At 39.2% G+C, this 20,185-nt stretch overlaps 2 protein-coding genes across 3 annotated transcripts in view; both read left to right on the top strand.

Moving 5' to 3' along the window:
• The window catches only part of suox (sulfite oxidase), an 892,829-nt gene that overhangs the window by 262,069 nt on the left and 610,575 nt on the right, over window positions 1–20,185 (top strand). The window lies entirely within an intron of this gene.
• The window catches only part of sp1 (sp1 transcription factor), a 40,176-nt gene that overhangs the window by 7,177 nt on the left and 12,814 nt on the right, over window positions 1–20,185 (top strand). For both annotated transcript variants that reach the window (XM_079844915.1, XM_079844914.1), the window contains exons 3-4: window positions 15,657–16,914; window positions 19,360–19,501. In XM_079844915.1, the coding sequence (XP_079701041.1) occupies window positions 15,657–16,914; window positions 19,360–19,501 (1,400 nt within the window). The remainder of the gene's footprint in view (window positions 1–15,656; window positions 16,915–19,359; window positions 19,502–20,185) is intronic.

Below are 20,185 nucleotides of genomic sequence, written 5' to 3'. Positions count from 1 at the left end.
CATTCATAAAAAAACTCCTCACGAAGACTCGCGACAAATCAACATCCCTCAGGGCTTTTAGTTCAAAAGTGTGCAGATGAGGAGACATATTGATAGATTCTCATATGTCTGTGTCAAATTTCTAAACAGAGGAGTATTTTTTATTCAATACTTCCTCAAAATGCGCAGATATAGCCTAATCATGAGCGATTAAGTCTCTTATGTGTTGTTTTCAATTCATACTGGCAGCCGGAGGGCGCTCTGTGCACATGTAGTCCACATATGGTACAGACAGACGAAGAAGATACCATGTGCCATAATAGAAGTCCATAATAAAAGCTTCCTGAGATCGCGAGACATGCAAATAGAGACATTTGACGATTAAATAAACACACAATCGCGACAATGTATGGTTTGTCTTCAAGCCACTTAGTCTTCAAATGCTCATCCTTGGGCAGATGAAAAAAGTTTGCTTTTGAGTCGCACTTCAGAACACAGCGTCTCGTGGCCATGATGTTTTCTAGTTTTCACTGGCGTCTTGGAGCGCAATAAGTGGGCGTATCGTATTCAAATAACTTGACAAGTTGACGTCATCTAGTCAGAGAAAAAGCTTCGGTCTTCTAACGATTCTTAAAAATGACTCAGAGTCGACTCTTACTTTTGAAAGAAAATAACTATATATACGGTGCACTGTCATATTTCAAGCTATCACAGGATGTTTTTGTTCACTTAGATCTATGTTACACACTACATGAAAGGTAAATTTCAAAATTCCATGATAGGTGCTCTTTAATGCTGCTGTACAGCTCTGAGCTGCCAGTTTAAATCTTTTTATATATTAGGGCTGGGCAAAAAAATAGATTTTTCGATTAATAGTTTTTTAAAATGTGGTCGATTCAAAATCGATTCTCAAGGCCAAGAATAATATATATATGTGTATATGTATGTATGTATGTATGTATGTACCACATTTAAGTGATCATTGCAAAAAATGTGTTTATGCATATATGTATGTATGTATATATGCATACATACATACATATATGCATAAACACATTTTTTTGCAATGATCACTTAAATGTGGTGATCAAACACTGATAATGATGTGACAAAGATAATGGAGGCAGGGTATTTAACACCATAATTCATGCAGCGCAAGTTCTCCGAGTTGACGCGCAGTGCTATATGGAGGGAGTTGATTTCTTTTAAAAATCAGTTTTCTCTTTCAGATCAGCAACTGTCATGGCAGGTCAACAGCTTACAGGCAGTGTTGCTAAGCAAGGACTTAGTCTGAATAGGGCTGGGCGATATGGGCAAAACATTTTTTTATAATGATACATTTTCATATCAGTACACATCGATAATAATCACAACAAATATTTATTTAAAGGCAGATTTTTGCACCTGAGTGAAAGCTGTAGAAACCAGTTGTTAATTGTGGGTTCATCTTCAGACTATTCTTTATCAGAACATGACAAACACTTGTCAAACAGTTAATTTGACCTGTTTTGTCTTTTAGAAATTCACATTTCACAGTAGCTTGAGTTGAGTGACAGCAGCAGTACCTTGAACAATAGCTTATTAGTATTAGCTGGCAAAAAAATTACAACGGCAAATAAAAATGAGGTCTGAGTTTCAGGGTTTTTCATCATATAATAGTTTTCAGTTGCAACCAAAATGCTGAATGTCCAAATCAATGCAGTTTCAAAGCGCTTCGATGGAAGCGTGATCCCAGATGAGGAATGGGGTCTTATCTAGCGAAACGATTGGTCATTTAAAAAAATTAATATACTTTTTAACCTAAATTGTTCATCTTGTGCAGCTCTGCGATGTGATAAGGATGACATAATCACGTCGGAACGGTCACGCTAGACGTAGGCAGAAGTACCGCCCCCGTGTTTACAAAGCGCTCGTGTGAAGACTAATAAAAAAGCCCTTTACCAAAAACACTCAATTTTCAACTTCAAAATTAGGGAGATATCGTTGTTAGGGGCCAAGCACCGAAGGTGCGAAGGCACCTATTGAAACCGTTCCCGTTCTTATTATTATTATTCATCTTCTTCTTCTTCTTCTTCTTCTTCTTCTTCTTCTTCTTCTTCTTCCGCCACGAAGTCTATGGCAGCCCATAGAACCGTATGGTAAAAAGTTGTGAAATTTGGCACACTAATAGAGGACAGTCTGAAATGTCACCGTAGCAAATTTGGAGTCTCAAACTCAATCCCTCTAGCGCCACCATCAGTCCAAAATTTGACTCATGTTTATGCTAATAACTTTTGAACCATAAGGGCTAGAAACAAAATTCTTTTTTCCTCTGATTCCTTGGCTCAAGACGATTCCATTGGACCATATGACGTCATTTTCCGTCATAAAAATTTTCCCGCCATTTTGAATTTTCCGAAAAACCTACTTTTACGAACTCGTCCTAGACGGTTCATCCGATTTGCACGAAAATTGAACCAGATCATCTTCAGACCATGCTGACAAAAAATCTTGCAAATCAAGTTGATTCGTCAAATCATTTGCGATAAACGCGCAAACAAATTTTACGTAGCGGTTGCAAAAACACTCTTAAGGCAATATCTCCGCAACGCTTTATCGTATTCAAACCAAACTTGGTACATGTCATCACAAGCATGACTTGAGGCAACATACAGCGTTTCGGCGCAGCGCCACCTACTGGTCCGGAGATACGAAAAATTGCCATTTTTGCTTATAACTTCTGAACTGTTTGTCCAAAAATCATAAAAGTGGTCTCGTTACATTCAGGACGGCATGCCGAGTCGTCTGATATTCAATTTTACCATATCGGCCATTTTGGCTGTCGGCCATTTTGAATTTTGTCAAAAAATGCTATATTTTACAAATGCATTAGTGTATTGTTACTAAACTCGGTATGTGACTTCCATGCCATGCCCTGAAGGGACTCAAAAAGTTTTAGGGCAGTGCCACCTAGTGGTCAAAAGATATAACAAACTTGACAAAAATGCTAATAACTTTTGATTTAATTAGCCTAGTATAATGAAACTGGTCATAATAGAGTCATTGGCTCATGCCGATTCAATTGCACCCTATGATGTCATTTTCGGTTATGATAATTTCCCCGCCATTTTTAATTTTCCAAAAAACCTACTTTTGCGAACTCGTCCTAGACGGTTCATCCGATTTGCACGAAAATTGAACCAGATCATCTTCAGACCATGCTGACAAAAAATCTTGCAAATCAAGTTGATTTGTCAAATCGTTTTTGATAAACGCGCACACAAATTTTGCGTAGCGGTTGCAAAAACACTCATAAGCCTATATCTCCACAACGCTTTATCATATTCAAACCAATCTTGGTATATGTCATCACAAGCAGGACCTGAAGCAACATGCAGCGTTTCGGCGCAGCGCCACCTACTGGTCCGGAGATACAAAAAATGGCTATTTTTGCTTATAACTTTTGAACTGTTTGTCCAAAAATCATGTCTTCCGCACCATGCTTTGAAGGTACTCAAAAAGTTTTGGGGCAGTGCCACCTTGTGGTCAGAGGTTATAACAAAATTTACAAACATGCTAATAACATTTGATTAAATTAGCCTAGTTTAATGAAACTGGTCATAATACATTTATTGGCTCATGCCAAGAACATAGATATTATTTTGCCATATTTGGTCAAACATCCTGTCCTCAATGTTCTTATTTGATCAAAACCTACTTTTTCAAACTCATCCTAGACTGTTTGTCCAATTTCCACCAAAATCGAATCGTATCATCTTCAGACTGTGTCAACAAAAAGTTAGGGATTTTGCATCAATAGATGAAACCGTTTTTGTAAACCGCAGTGACTAAGTTGAGCCATTATGCCAAAATGACTCTTGAGGCTGTATCTCTGCAATGCTTTGACATATTGGCATCAAACTTTGCATGTGTCATTGTTCCCTTATTCTGACACACCACATACATTTCGTAACTGTGCCACCTATTGGTCAAAAGTGATAAACCATTAATGTATATTATCAGTGACTCTATATATGATATTTCAGCCATTTTGCCTAATCTTCTTAAACTGTATAATTGTTAATTGCTGCAGTTGGTCTGACACTCTCAGACTACAATGCATTTTCAGCCTTTTGCCTAAAATCATCTTAAAACGTGATTAATTTCTCATTGCTGCAGTTGATCTGACACTGCCAGCCATTTTGGCATGTCTTGTCTTCTTCTTTGCGCTTGGCCCCGGTATTGCTGCTTGCAGCTATTTAGGGGCCAAGCACCGAAGGTGCGAAGGCACCTATTGAAACCGTTCCCGTTCCTATTATTATTATTAGGGGCCAAGCACCGAAGGTGCGAAGGCACCTATTGAAACCGTTCCCGTTCTTATTATTATTATTCATCTTCTTCTTCTTCTTCTTCTTCTTCTTCCGCCACGAAGTCTATGGCAGCCCATAGAACCGTATGGTAAAAAGTTGTGAAATTTGGCACACTAATAGAGGACAGTCTGAAATGTCACCGTAGCAAATTTGGAGTCTCAAACTCAATCCCTCTAGCGCCACCATCAGTCCAAAATTTGACTCATGTTTATGCTAATAACTTTTGAACCATAAGGGCTAGAAACAAAATTCTTTTTTCCTCTGATTCCATGGCTCAAGGCGATTCGATTACACCCTATGACGTCATTTTCCGTCATAAAATTTTTCCCGCCATTTTGAATTTTCCGAAAAACCTACTTTTACGAACTCGTCCTAGACGGTTCATCCGATTTGCACGAAAATTGATCCAGATCATCTTCAGACCATGCTGACAAAAAATCTTGCAAATCAAGTTGATTCGTCAAATCATTTGCGATAAACGCGCAAACAAATTTTACGTAGCGGTTGCAAAAACACTCTTAAGGCAATATCTCCGCAACGCTTTATCGTATTTAAACCAAACTTGGTACATGTCATCACAAGCATGACTTGAGGCAACATACAGCGTTTCGGCGCAGCGCCACCTACTGGTCCGGAGATACGAAAAATTGCTATTTTTGCTTATAACTTCTGAACTGTTTGTCCAAAAATCATAAAAGTGGTCTCGTTACATTCAGGACGGCATGCCGAGTCGTCTGATATTCAATTTTACCATATCGGCCATTTTGGCTGTCGGCCATTTTGAATTTTGTCAAAAAATGCTATATTTTACAAATGCATTAGTATATTGTTACTAAACTCGGTATGTGACTTCCTTGCTATGCCCTGAAGGTACTCAAAAAGTTTTAGGGCAGTGCCACCTTGTGGTCAAAAGATATAACAAACTTGACAAAAATGCTAATAACTTTTGATTAAATTAGCCTAGTATATTGAAACTGGTCATAATAGAGTCATTGGCTCATGCCGATTCAATTGCAACCTATGATGTCATTTTCGGTCATGATAATTTCCCCGCCATTTTTAATTTTCCAAAAAACCTACTTTTACGAACTCGTCCTAGACGGTTTGTCCGATTTGCACGAAAATTGAACCAGATCATCTTCAGACCATGCTGACAAAAAATCTTGCAAATCAAGTTGATTTGTCAAATCGTTTTCGATAAACGCGCACACAAATTTTGCGTAGCGGTTGCAAAAACACTCATAAGCCTATATCTCCACAACACTTTATCGTATTCAAACCAATCTTGGTATATGTCATCACAAGCATGACCTGAAGCAACATGCCGCGTTTCGGCGCAGCGCCACCTACTGGTCCGGAGATACAAAAAATGGCTATTTTTGCTTATAACTTTTGAACTCTTTGTCCAAAAATCATGTCTTCCGCACCATGCTTTGAAGGTACTCAAAACGTTTTGGGGCAGTGCCACCTTGTGGTCAGAGGTTATAACAAAATTTACAAACATGCTAATAACTTTTGATTAAATTAGCCTAGTTTAATGAAACTGGTCATAATACAGTCATTGGCTCATGCCGAGAACAGAGATACAAATTTTTTCCATATTTGGTCAAACATCCTGTCCTCAATGTTCTTATTTGATCAAAACCTACTTTTTCAAACTCATCCTAGACCGTTTGTCCAATTTCCACCAAAATTGAATCGTATCATCTTCAGACTGTGTCAACAAAAAGTTAGGAATTTTGCATCAATAGATGAAACCGTTTTTGTAAACCGCAGTGACGAAGTTGAGCCATGATACCAAAATGACTCTTGAGGCTGTATCTCTGCAATGCTTTGACATATTGGCATCAAACTTTGCATGTGTCATTGTTCTCTTATTCTGACCACACCACATACATTTCGTAACTGTGCCACCTATTGGTCAAAAGTGATAAACCATTAACTTATATTATCAGTGACTCTATACATGATATTTCAGCCATTTTGCCTAATCTTCTTAAACTGTATAATTGTTCATTGCTGCAGTTGGTCTGACACTATCAGACTACAATGCATTTTCAGCCTTTTGCCTAAAATCATCTTAAAACGTGATTAATTTCTCATTGCTGCAGTTGATCTGACACTGCCAGCCATTTTGGCAGGTCTTGTCTTCTTCTTTGCGCTTGGCCCCGGTATTGCTGCTTGCAGCTATATTTATTCATCTTCTTCTTCTTCCGCCACGAAGTCTATGGCAGCCCATAGAACCGTATGGTAAAAAGTTATGAAATTTGGCACACTAATAGAGGACAGTCTGAAATGTCACCATAGCAAATTTTGAGTCTCTAACTCAATCCCTCTAGCGCCACCATCAGTCCAAAATTAGACTCATGTTTATGCTAATAACTTTTGAACCATAAGGGCTAGAAACGAAATTCTTTTTCCCTCTGATTCCTTGGCTCAAGACAATTCGATTGCACCCTATGACGTCATTTTCCGTCATAATAATTTTCCCGCCATTTTTAATTAACCGAAAAACCTACTTTTGCGAATTCGTCCTAGACGGTTCATCCGATTTGCACGAATATTGAACCAGATCATCTTCAGACCATGCTGACAAAAAATCTTGCAAATCAAGTTGATTCGTCAAATCATTTGCGATAAACGCGCAAACAAATTTTACGTAGCGGTTGCAAAAGCACTCTTAAGGCAATATCTCCGCAACGCTTTATCGTATTCAAACCAAACTTGGTACATATCATCACAAGCATGACTTGAGGCAACATGCAGTGTCTCGGCGTAGCGCCACCTGCTGGTCCGGAGATACAAAAAATGGCTGTTTTTGCTTATAACTTTTGAACCGTTTGTCCAAAAATCATAAAAGTGGTCTCGTTAGATTCAGGACGGCATGCCAAGTCGTCTGATATTCAATTTTACCATATCAGCCATTTTGGCTGTCGGCCATTTTGAATTATGTGCTAAAATGCTATATTTTACAAATGCATTAGTGTATTGTTACTAAACTCGGTATGTGACTTCCACTCCATGCCCTGAAGGTACTCAAAAAGTTTTGGGGCAGTGCCACCTTGTGGTCAAAAGTTATAACAAACTTGACAAAAATGCTAATAACTTTTGATTTAATTAGCTTGGTATAATGAAACTGGTCATAATACATTCATTGGCTCATGCCGATTCAATTGCATCCTATGACGTCATTTTCGGTCATGATAATTTCCCCGCCATATTTAATTTTCCAAAAAACCTACTTTTGCGAACTCGTCCTAGACGGTTTGTCCGATTTGCACGAAAATTGAACCAGATCATCTTCAGACCATGCTGACAAAAAATCTTGCAAATCAAGTTGATTCGTCAAATCGTTTTTGATAAACGTGCACACAAATTTTACGTAGCGGTTGCAAAAACACTCATAAGGCTATATCTCCACAATGCTTTATCGTGTTCAATCCAAACTTGGTACATGTCATCACAAGCATGACTTGAGGCAACTTGCAGCGTTTCGGCGCAGCGCCACCTACTGGTCCGGAGATACAAAAAATGGCTATTTTTGCTTATAACTTTTGAACTGTTTGTCCAAAAATCATAAAAGTTGTCTCGTTAGATTCAGGACGGTATTCAGAGTTGTCTGATATTCAATTTTACCATATCGGCCATTTTGGCTCTCGGCCATTTTGAATTATGTGCTAAAATACTATATTTTACAAACGCATTAGTCTATCGTTACGAAACTTGGTATGGGTCTTCCGCACCATGCTTTGAAGGTACTCAAAACGTTTTGGGGCAGTGCCACCTTGTGGTCAGAGGTTATAACAAAATTTACAAACATGCTAATAACTTTTGATTAAATTAGCCTAGTTTAATGAAACTGGTCATAATACATTTATTGGCTCATGCCGAGAACATAGATACTAATTTTGCCATATTTGGTCAAACATCCTGTCCTCAATGTTCTTATTTGATCAAAACCTACTTTTTCAAACTCATCCTAGACCGTTTGTCCAATTTCCACCAAAATCGAATCGTATCATCTTCAGACTATGTCAACAAAAAGTTAGGGATTTTGCATCAATAGATGAAACCGTTTTTGTAAACCGCAGTGACGAAGTTGAGCCATGATGCCAAAATGACTCTTGAGGCTGTATCTCTGCAATGCTTTGACATATTGGCATCAAACTTTGCATGTGTCATTGTTCCCTTATTCTGACTACACCACATCAATTTCGTAACTGTGCCACCTATTGGTCAAAAGTGATAAACCATTAACTTATATTATCAGTGACTCTATATATGATATTTCAGCCATTTTGCCTAATCTTCTTAAACTGTATAATTGTTAATTGTTGCAGTTGGTCTGACACTCTTAGACTACAATGCATTTTTCAGCCTTTTGCCTAAAATCATCTTAAAACGTGATTAATTGCTCATTGCTCCAGTTGATCTGACACTGCCAGCCATTTTGGCATGTCTTGTCTTCTTCTTTGCGCTTGGCCCCGGTATTGCTGCTTGCAGCTATATTTAGGGGCCAAGCACCGAAGGTGCGAAGGCACCTATTGAAACCGTTCCCGTTCTTATTATTAGGGGCCAAGCACCGAAGGTGCGAAGGCACCTATTGAAACCGTTCCCGTTCTTATTATTATTATTCATCTTCTTCTTCTTCTTCTTCTTCTTCTTCTTCTTCTTCTTCCGCCACGAAGTCTATGGCAGCCCATAGAACCGTATGGTAAAAAGTTGTGAAATTTGGCACACTAATAGAGGACAGTCTGAAATGTCACCGTAGCAAATTTGGAGTCTCAAACTCAATCCCTCTAGCGCCACCATCAGTCCAAAATTTGACTCATGTTTATGCTAATAACTTTTGAACCATAAGGGCTAGAAACAAAATTCTTTTTTCCTCTGATTCCTTGGCTCAAGTCGATTCGATGGCACCCTATGACATCATTTTCCGTCATAAAAATTTTCCCGCCATTTTGAATTTTCCGAAAAACCTACTTTTACGAACTCGTCCTAGACGGTTCATCTGATTTGCACGAAAATTGAACCAGATCATCTTCAGACAATGTTGACAAAAAATCTTGCAAATCAAGTTGATTCGTCAAATCATTTGCGATAAACGCGCAAACAAATTTTACGTAGCGGTTGCAAAAACACACTTAAGGCAATATCTCCGCAACGCTTTATCGTATTCAAACCAAACATGGTACATGTCATCACAAGCATGACTTGAGGCAACATACAGCGTTTCGGCGCAGCGCCACCTACTGGTCCGGAGATACGAAAAATTGCTATTTTTGCTTATAACTTCTGAACTGTTTGTCCAAAAATCATAAAAGTGGTCTCGTTAAATTCAGGACGGCATGCCGAGTCGTCTGATATTCAATTTGACCATATCGGCCATTTTGGCTGTCGGCCATTTTGAATTTTGTCAAAAAATGCTATATTTTACAAATGCATTAGTGTATTGTTACTAAACTCGGTATGTGACTTCCATGCTATGCCCTGAAGGTACTCAAAAAGTTTTAGGGCAGTGCCACCTTGTGGTCAAAAGATATAACAAACTTGACAAAAATGCTAATAACTTTTGATTAAATTAGCCTAGTATATTGAAACTGGTCATAATAGAGTCATTGGCTCATGCCGATTCAATTGCAACCTATGATGTCATTTTCGGTCATGATAATTTCCCCGCCATTTTTAATTTTCCAAAAAACCTACTTTTGCGAACTCGTCCTAGACGGTTTGTCCGATTTGCACAGAAATTGAACCATATCATCTTCAGACCATGCTGACAAAAAATCTTGCAAATCAAGTTGATTTGTCAAATCGTTTTCGAAAAACGCGCGCACAAATTTTGCGTTGCGGTTGCAAAAACACTCATAAGCCTATATCTCCACAACGCTTTATCGTATTCAAACCAATCTTGGTATATGTCATCACAAGCATGACCTGAGGCAAAATGCAGCGTTTCGGCGCAGCGCCACCTACTGGTCCGGAGATACAAAAAATGGCTATTTTTGCTTATAACTTCTGAACTGTTTGTCCAAAAATCATGTCTTCCGCACCATGCTTTGAAGGTACTCAAAACGTTTTGGGGCAGTGCCACCTTGTGGTCAGAGGTTATAACAAGATTTACAAACATGCTAATAACTTTTGATTAAATTAGCCTAGTTTAATGAAACTGGTCATAATACAGTCATTGGCTCATGCCGAGAACAGAGATACTAATTTTGCCATATTTGGTCAAACATCCTGTCCTCAATGTTCTTTTTGATCAAAACCTACTTTTTCAAACTCATCCTAGACCGTTTGTCCAATTTCCACCAAAATCGAATCGTATCATCTTCAGACTATGTCAACAAAAAGTTAGGGATTCTTCATCAATAGATGAAACCGTTTTTGTAAACCGCAGCGACGAAGTTGAGCCATTATGCCAAAATTACTCTTGAGGCTGTATCTCTGCAATGCTTTGACATATTGGCATCAATCTTTGCATGTGTCATTGTTCCCTTATTCTGACCACACCACATCAATTTCGTATCTGTGCCACCTATTGGTCAAAAGTGATAAACCATTAACTTATATTATCAGTGACTCAATATATGATATTTCAGCCATTTTGCCTAATCTTCTTAAACTGTATAATTGTTAATTGTTGCAGTTGGTCTGACACTCTCAGACTACAACGCATTTTCAGCCTTTTGCTTCAAATCATCTTAAAACGTGATTAATTGCTCATTGCTCCAGTTGATCTGACACTGCCAGCCATTTTGGCATGTCTTGTCTTCTTCTTTGCGCTTGGCCCCGGTATTGCTGCTTGCAGCTATATTTATTATTCATCTTCTTCTTCTTCTTCTTCTTCTTCTTCCGCCACGAAGTCTATGGCAGCCCATAGAACCGTATGGTAAAAAGTTGTGAAATTTGGCACACTAATAGAGGACAGTCTGAAATGTCACCGTAGCAAATTTGGAGTCTCAAACTCAATCCCTCTAGCGCCACCATTAGTCCAAAATTTGACTCATGTTTATGCTAATAACTTTTGAACCATAAGGGCTAGAAACAAAATTCTTTTTTCCTCAGATTCCTTGGCTCAAGACAAATCGATTGCACCCTATGACGTTATTTTCCGTCATAAAAATTTTCCCGCCATTTTGAATTTTCCGAAAAACTTACTTTTACGAACTCGTCCTAGACGGTTCATCCGATTTGCACGAAAATTTAACCAGATCATCTTCAGACCATGCTGACAAAAAATCTTGCAAATCAAGTTGATTCGTCAAATCATTTGCGATAAACGCGCAAACAAATTTTACGTAGTGGTTGCAAAAACACACTTAAGGCAATATCTCCGCAACGCTTTATCGTATTCAAACCAAACTTGGTACATGTCATCACAAGCATGACTTGAGGCAACATAAAGCGTTTCGGCGCAGCGCCACCTACTGGTCCGGAGATACGAAAAATTGCTATTTTTGCTTATAACTTCTGAACTGTTTGTCCAAAAATCATAAAAGTGGTCTCGTTACATTCAGGACGGCATGCCGAGTCGTCTGATATTCAATTTTACCATATCGGCCATTTTGGATGTCGGCCATTTTGAATTTTGTCAAAAAATGCTATATTTTACAAATGCATTAGTATATTGTTACTAAACTCGGTATGTGACTTCCTTGCTATGCCCTGAAGGTACTCAAAAAGTTTTAGGGCAGTGCCACCTTGTGGTCAAAAGATATAACAAACTTGACAAAAATGCTAATAACTTTTGATTAAATTAGCCTAGTATATTGAAACTGGTCATAATAGAGTCATTGGCTCATGCCGATTCAATTGCAAGCTATGATGTCATTTTCGGTCATGATAATTTCCCCGCCATTTTTAATTTTCCAAAAAACCTACTTTTATGAACTCGTCCTAGACGGTTTGTCCGATTTGCACGAAAATTGAACCAGATCATCTTCAGACCATGCTGACAAAAAATCTTGCAAATCAAGTTGATTTGTCAAATCGTTTTCGATAAACGCGCACACAAATTTTGCGTAGCGGTTGCAAAAACACTCATAAGCCTATATCTCCACAACGCTTTATCGTATTCAAACCAATCTTGGTATATGTCATCACAAGCATGACCTGAAGCAACATGCAGCGTTTCGGCGCAGCGCCACCTACTGGTCCGGAGATACAAAAAATGGCTATTTTTGCTTATAACTTATGAACTGTTTGTCCAAAATTCATGTCTTCCGCACCATGCTTTGAAGGTACTCAAAAAGTTTTGGGGCAGTGCCACCTTGTGGTCAGAGGTTATAACAAAATTTACAAACATGCTAATAACTTTTGATTAAATTAGCCTAGTTTAATGAAACTGGTCATAATACAGTCAATGGCTCATGCCGAGAACATAGATACTAATTTTGCCATATTTGGTCAAACATCCTGTCCTCAATGTTCTTATTTGATCAAAACCTACTTTTTCAAACTCATCCTAGACCGTTTGTCCAATTTCCACCAAAATCGAATCGTATCATCTTCAGACTGTGTCAACAAAAAGTTAGGAATTTTGCATCAATAGATGAAACCGTTTTTGTAAACCGCAGTGACGAAGTTGAGCCATGATGCCAAAATGACTCTTGAGGCTGTATCTCTGCAATGCTTTGACATATTGGCATCAAACTTTGCATGTGTCATTGTTCTCTTATTCTGACCACACCACATACATTTCGTAACTGTGCCACCTATTGGTCAAAAGTGATAAACCATTAACTTATATTATCAGTGAATCTTTATATAATATATCAGCCATTTTGCCTAAAATCATCTTAAAACGTGATTAATTGCTTATTGCTCCAGTTGATCTGACATTGCCAGCCATTTTGGCATGTCTTGTCTTCTTCTTTGCGCTTGGCCCCGGTATTGCTGCTTGCAGCTATATTTAGGGGCCAAGCACCGAAGGCGCGAAGGCACCTATTGAAACCGTTCCCGTTCCTATTATTATTATTATTCATCTTCTTCTTCTTCTTCTTCCGCCACGAAGTCTATGGCAGCCCATAGAACCGTATGGTAAAAAGTTATGAAATTCGGCACACTTATAGAGGACGGTCTCAAGTGTCTCCATAGCAAGTTTGGAGTCTCTAACTCAATCCCTCTAGCGCCACCATCAGTCCAAAATTTGACTCATGTTTATGCTAATAACTTTTGAACCATAAGGGCTAGAAACAAAATTCTTTTTCCCTCTGATTCCTTGGCTCAAGACGATTCGATTGCACCCTATGACGTCATTTTCCGTCATAAAAATTTTCCCGCCATTTTTAATTTTCCGAAAAACCTACTTTTACAAACTCGTCCTAGACGGTTCATCCGATTTGCACAAAAATTGAACCAGATCATCTTCAGACCATGCTGACAAAAACTCTTGCAAATCAAGTTGATTCGTCAAATCATTTGCGATAAGCACGCAAACAAATTTTACGTAGCGGTTGCAAAAACACACTTAAGGCAATATCTCCGCAACGCTTTATCGTATTCAAACCAAACTTGGTACATGTCATCACAAGCATGACTTGAGGCAACATACAGCGTTTCGGCGCAGCGCCACCTACTGGTCCGGAGATACGAATAATGGATATTTTTGCTTATAACTTCTGAACTGTTTGTCCAAAAATCATAAAAGTGGTCTCGTTACATTCAGGACGGCATGCCGAGTCGTCTGACATTCAATTTTACCATATCGGCCATTTTGGCTGTCGGCCATTTTGAATTATGTGCTAAAATGCTGTATTTTATGAACACATGAACGGATTGTTACGAAACTTGGTATGGGTCATCAACACGATGCCCTGAATGAGCCCAAGAAGTTTCGAAACAGCGCCACCTAGTGGAGAAATTTTTTTTCCAAATGCTTATAACTTTAGGTGAGATTGACTTATTTTCATGAGAGTAACTTTTTTTTTGTCTCCTGAATCCTCGCCGAGTCCAACGATACCAGACTTGCCAGGTTTCGGCGTATTATTTGTGCAGCGTTGTAATTTAGCACTTTAAAAACATTAGCTGATATCTTCGAAACCGCTAGTCCGATCGAGACGAAACCAGCATCAGAAGTTCGAAAACATAGGTCGATAAATATACAATAATGCCCAAATGTCAAAATATTGATAGTAAGGGGGTGTAAAATCCAATCAAAGTCAGGTGTCAGACATTTTTCATGTGTTTTTTCATATAAATGTATATAACTCCAAAACTAAACAAGATATTTTCACCAAAATTGACACAGACATGTATGGGCTCACTCCAAGGACACATAAAAAAAATGATAGGATTGTGTCACTTGGTGGCGCTATAATAGAACAAAACATGAAATTCCCATTGACTACAATGCAGTTTTATGATATAAAATGCTATGCTTCACAAATGGTGTATCATTACGAAACTTGAAATTGGCCATCAGCACCATGCCTTTAAGCTTCTTAAACGGTTTCAAAACAGCACCGCCATGTGGTCCATACTTATAATGAAAAGGCCTCTAGAGGCTATATCTCTGCAATGACATATTGACACTATATTGACACTCTGCTTTGATATATTGACACCAATCTTTGCATGTGTCATTGATCCCTTATTCTGACCACACCACATCAATTTCGTAACTGTGCCACCTATTGGTTGAAAGTGATAAATCATTAAATCATTATTATTGACTGTATTTATCATTTTACAGCTATTTTGCCTAAAATCACCTTAATAGGTCTTTAATTGCTCATTGCTGCCGTTGATCTGACATTGCCAGCATTTTTGGCATGTCTTGTCTTCTTCTTTGCGCTTGGCCCCGGTATTGCTGCTTGCAGCTATATTTTTACCTTGTTTTTTTTTTTTTTTCTGCTTGCGTCTAGCGTGACCGTTCCGACGTGATTACGCTTTGAAACTGCATTGATTTGCACCTTCAGCATTTTGGTTGCAACTGAAAACTATTATATGATGAACAATCCTGGAACGTTTTCTTCAAAATACTTAATTTCTTTTTGACTGAAAAAAGCTTGGATGGCATTGGGGTGAATAAATTATCAGGAAATGTTCATTTTGGGGTGAACTAATTCTTTAATAATGATCAATCTTTATTTAATTTCTTTTTAATTACTTTATTAAAATTTCTGTACTTGAAAAATACTGTTAGATACATTTTTATGGTTAAATACCATTAAAAAAATGCTTGATTTCACTTATGCTTTCAATAGATATCTCATAATAATGTATTGCCAAGTAAACTAAACTAGGTGACCTAATTTGAAAAATAATAATAACAACAATAGCAATGATCTCCAGAATGCCTCAAAAGCATGTTTCCCTCCCCAGGACTCACAGCAGCCATCACCTTTAGCGCTGTTGGCAGCCACCTGCAGTCGGATTGATGAAAACGACACAGTGGAGCAACAATCACGGCAAAGCCAGGTACATGACACACAGATCGACCTACAACACCCTCATCTGTCACATGCCACCAACGGCTGGCACATCATCCCCACAAGCTCTCAGGCTGTCACCAGCTCCAGTAGTGCAACCTCTTCCTCGGAGGACAAAAGCAGACAGACAGGAGCTATGGTACAGCCGCAGTATGTGATGGCGTCCTCACAAAACCTACAAAGTCAACAGGTGCTCACCGCCCTCTCTGGTGTGATGCCAAATATCCAGTATCAGGTGATCCCACAGTTTCAGACTGTAGATGGACAGCAGATCCAGTTTACTCAGACAGCCCAGGATGTGTCATCCACAGCATCTGGGCAGTTTCAGCTTGTGTCCTCACCCAACGGTAGTCAGCAGCTCATCGCTGCCCCCGCAAACCGAGGTGCTGGTGCTGGAAACATCTTAACCGTCCCTGGCCTTTTTCAGCAAGCAATACCTCTGCAGAACATCAGTCTGGGTGGTACTGTGCTGCCCAGTCAAACGCAGTTCCTTACTAACATGCCTGTACCACTGAATGCTAACATTACCCTTCTCCCAGTGGGATCTGGTACGGCCATTGGACCTGGAAGCGAAGCAAATGCTGGAGTAAATTTAGGAAGTTCTCAACAGCTGCTCCAGTGCACGTCATCTACAACTCCAATGGAGTATTGCACTACTTCTACCAGCACACGGACGGCTACATCAGGCATTGTAACACTAACCCAGAGTAGCAAAGGAGAGACGGGAAAGCCCTTCCAGAACATGTCCGTAGCATCTGATAATCGAGACGGACAGAAACCGTGCCAAACGCAGATTCTTATTCAGCCGCAGCAGGTCCTGCAGACCGTTCAGCCCGGCTCAGTCTCAGCCGGTGGTCAGATGTTCGCAACACAGACTTTGTCTCAGGATGGAGTGCAGAATGTTCAGATCCAGACCATCGCGAATGGAAGCCCCATCCTGATCCGTACCGTTGGTCCAAATGGCCAGGTCAGCTGGCAGACCCTTCAGTTGCAGAGCCCCACTAATGCCCAGATCACATTGGCACAGCCTGGGACAGCAGGAACCATGCAGCTCTCTGGCCTTCAGACCATCAACTTAAACACGCTTGGCAACGCAGGGCTCCAGATGCATCAGCTGCAGGGTGTTCCCATCACCATCGCAAATACAACAGGTTAGTCTACTTTGATTTTGTTAATTCTATTCTATAAACATTTGCACAGTTAATTTTGTGATACCAGGCCGCGCTGAGTGTGGAGAAACGTCTCCTTTGTTATAACCAAAATTACACATCTCTTTGCACTTAGTTGATTAGTCTTGATGCCCAGCTGCGTAATGATGCACTGAAATACCAGCAACTGAAAATATTCTGCCAAAACAGCGAAGGAGAAAAAAAAGAACTCCAATCGAATAACACAATAAGCTTTGAGCTTTACTTTTGATATGAAACACAGAATGAGCTTTTAAATGCTGTTCATTTTATTATAAAATTCCAACAGTATGTTTAATGACGCATACATGAGATGAAACGGGAAAACTTTCCATTAGCTCCCTTTCAAATGCAGCGTGAGTTTAAGGGGTCCTCTTTAAAAGAACCGAACTCAGACTCTTTAAGTCCACCAAGAGGTGAACCAAGTGAAAAAGGACCCAGTTCTCTTCACGTTAACACTGTCCCAGTCCCTGAAAGAGGACTCCGATCCTTTTTTGATCCACTTCAGTAGGAATGTGGTCTCAGACCCCGTTGTGTTCATACTGTTGCTTTTTGGATCTAGTCCAGTTCAGTGTTTGATGGCTGACTCCCTATGGCCTTCAACATTTGATCCCATTCACTTACATTGTGCAAGATATTTGTTTGTGAAGATTTTTTTTTTTTTTAGATGACATTGCTACAATTGCTGTTGAATTAAGTTGTTTATCTTTTGGAAAAAAGTTGTTTTTGCAATACTACATATTCTTGCACTAGCTGTGTCACACGTCCACCTTTGTAAATAACATTTATTTTGATTTTTTTCCCTTGAATCATGTTTATTTTATTGCAGAAGGCAATGATAACATCAGCATACAAAAAATAAACAATACAATAAAATTATTTATAAAGAAAATATATAAAAATGATATAAACTGCTTTAAAATTTCCAGGTGAAGTAGGTATGCCTAAAAACAGCAATCAAGTAAGAAATTGAATAATCACATGAAAAATAAAACTGCATAGGCTATTCTTCACTGTATGATGTCCTCGGCTGATTCTTATATTAGGCTAGTAATGCAGATGTTTACATTCACTTAAGACAAAACCACCTGTTTATTTGAAACCTGTGTGTTTTTTGACACTTTAAAATAATGCAATAAGACGCTAAAGATTCAGTTTAGTACACGCGCTGTGACAGCTGACTTCTGTGCACGCGCTTTAGGTGTGTGCGCTCGTAACACCATTTTAAACTGGCAAGGCGTGCAGCCGAGTCTCTTTGGAAGCGGTTGAAATTGCAATAAACAAGTGGAAGTTGTGAACGAATAATTTGTAGAGAATTGCCAGAAGCAGCAGCCATGATGAACAACCGATTTGTACGGAGGCATCTGATGACCAAGCTACACTGGAATTCACGATCAGAAAAATCAAGTTAGCCCAGAGCGGTTTGTGTTCAGATTGCGTGTTTCTAGCGAACCGTACCAAATGATGAGATCGAACCGTACCCAGACCACCTCCTGAGATGGTCTCGGTTCACTTTAAAGGGGTCTGAGATTGTTTGGAGTGTTCACATATGGGCCAAAATCACGCGAACCGTGCTCAGACCCCCTGAAAAGGACCAAGTGTGAAAACACCCTAAGGCGACCGTTATTTTAGAACGTATCGCCTTATTATTATTATAATACACATTTGTAATGATCATGTTAGAAATGATCTGTAACGTGTGATTGGCCGCAGTTCAGATAATCGTGTCTGTCGGATTTACAACACGTCAATTCATCCGCTTCTCCTGAAATACATGAAAGTAAGTGGCCGGTGAAGTGGGAGAAGAATAGGGTCAATTTAATAGTTGCCTAATACCTACACAATGTGTATCTTCTATGAATTATATATAGTATTATATAGTGGGTATGATGCACTGAACGTTCTATTCACAATGGTTTGATCGTACAAAAGGTTAAACAAAAATGTTATTTCTCAGTCACTGGGTAAAACAAATGTACTTGGGAAGAATTTTTAATAACAAAACACATGGCTAGATGAAATATAGAATTATTTAAAATTAAATTTCACACAAATAAAGAGTGCACATTTGGTTGGGAATTAATCTCCAAGGCCATGGCCATTTCTAATTAGACACAACCAGTTACAGCTATGGAAACTTGAGATCAGTTGTGGAAGTGTGTGCAAATTTCTTTTTAGGCAAAAGGAACAAAACCATCTTCAATCCAATAAGTGGCATCCCAGTACCCAGCTGCGATCATTTATGTTTGTTTACTGCCAGCAGCAGCCGTTCCCTCACATTTGTCACTTTTTGTTAATTAACTCAGATTTTCCTGGCTGCGTGTGGCTGTATTTGAATGAATGTGTGTGTGTGTGTGTGTGTGTGTGTGTGTTTGTCATGTAGAGGTGTAATGTTTAGTGTTTGTTCAGGTGATGTGAGTGGTGCGGGTGGAGACGGTCTGGAGGACAGCAATGTGATGGATGAGAATGTGGAGAGCAGCCCGACAACCACCAGCAGACGCACACGCAGGGAAGCCTGTACCTGCCCGTACTGCAAAGACGGAGAGGGACGGTATGACTCAAAGCTAACACCATACTTTTCTAATATCAAAGGCTTGTTTGCTAGCATAAAGCTTCAACATCCACTCCAATGAAGGAGACGTGCAGTAAACGGGTGCGCTGTTTAATAGGAAGTGAGAGTCTTAGGTGCCATTCACACAGAACACGTTTTTGCAGTTAAAAACTGGAGACACGGGTCAGTGGAACGGAATAAAAAACAGGTCTAGAGATGTGTTTTTAAAAAGTTTAACTACTTTTAACTTGAGCGCTGTGTGTTTTGAACATTGTTTTTCTATGAAAACACACGCTAGTCTAGCGTGTGTTTTCATAGAAAAATGTGAGAAAAGTAGCGCAGTGGAATGGATAAATGAAATGCGTTCTGTGTGTATGGTCACTTTTTACCACCAAATGTGGAAAGAGAAATCGCATCATGAATGTGCAGCCGACAAATCTGCAGCAACTGCGTGATGCTATCATGTCAATATAGGCCAAATGTTTTCAGCACCTTGCTGAATCTCTGCCACTAAGAATTAGTTCTGAAGCAATAGGGAGTCCAACCCAGTACTACCAAGGTGTACCTGATAAAGTGGTCAGTGAGTGTATGTACTAAATTATTATTAGGTTAGGAAAGATCCCATAAAATCAAAACAAAAGTTTTGCTAGTTTTAGTACATGTCTACTAGCTTTAAAGGTCATC

The sequence above is a fragment of the Gobio gobio genome, assembly GCF_949357685.1.
Source record: "Gobio gobio genome assembly, chromosome: 19".
NCBI classification, from domain to species: domain Eukaryota; kingdom Metazoa; phylum Chordata; class Actinopteri; order Cypriniformes; family Gobionidae; genus Gobio; species Gobio gobio.
This window is presented reverse-complemented; position numbering and strand designations above follow the sequence as displayed.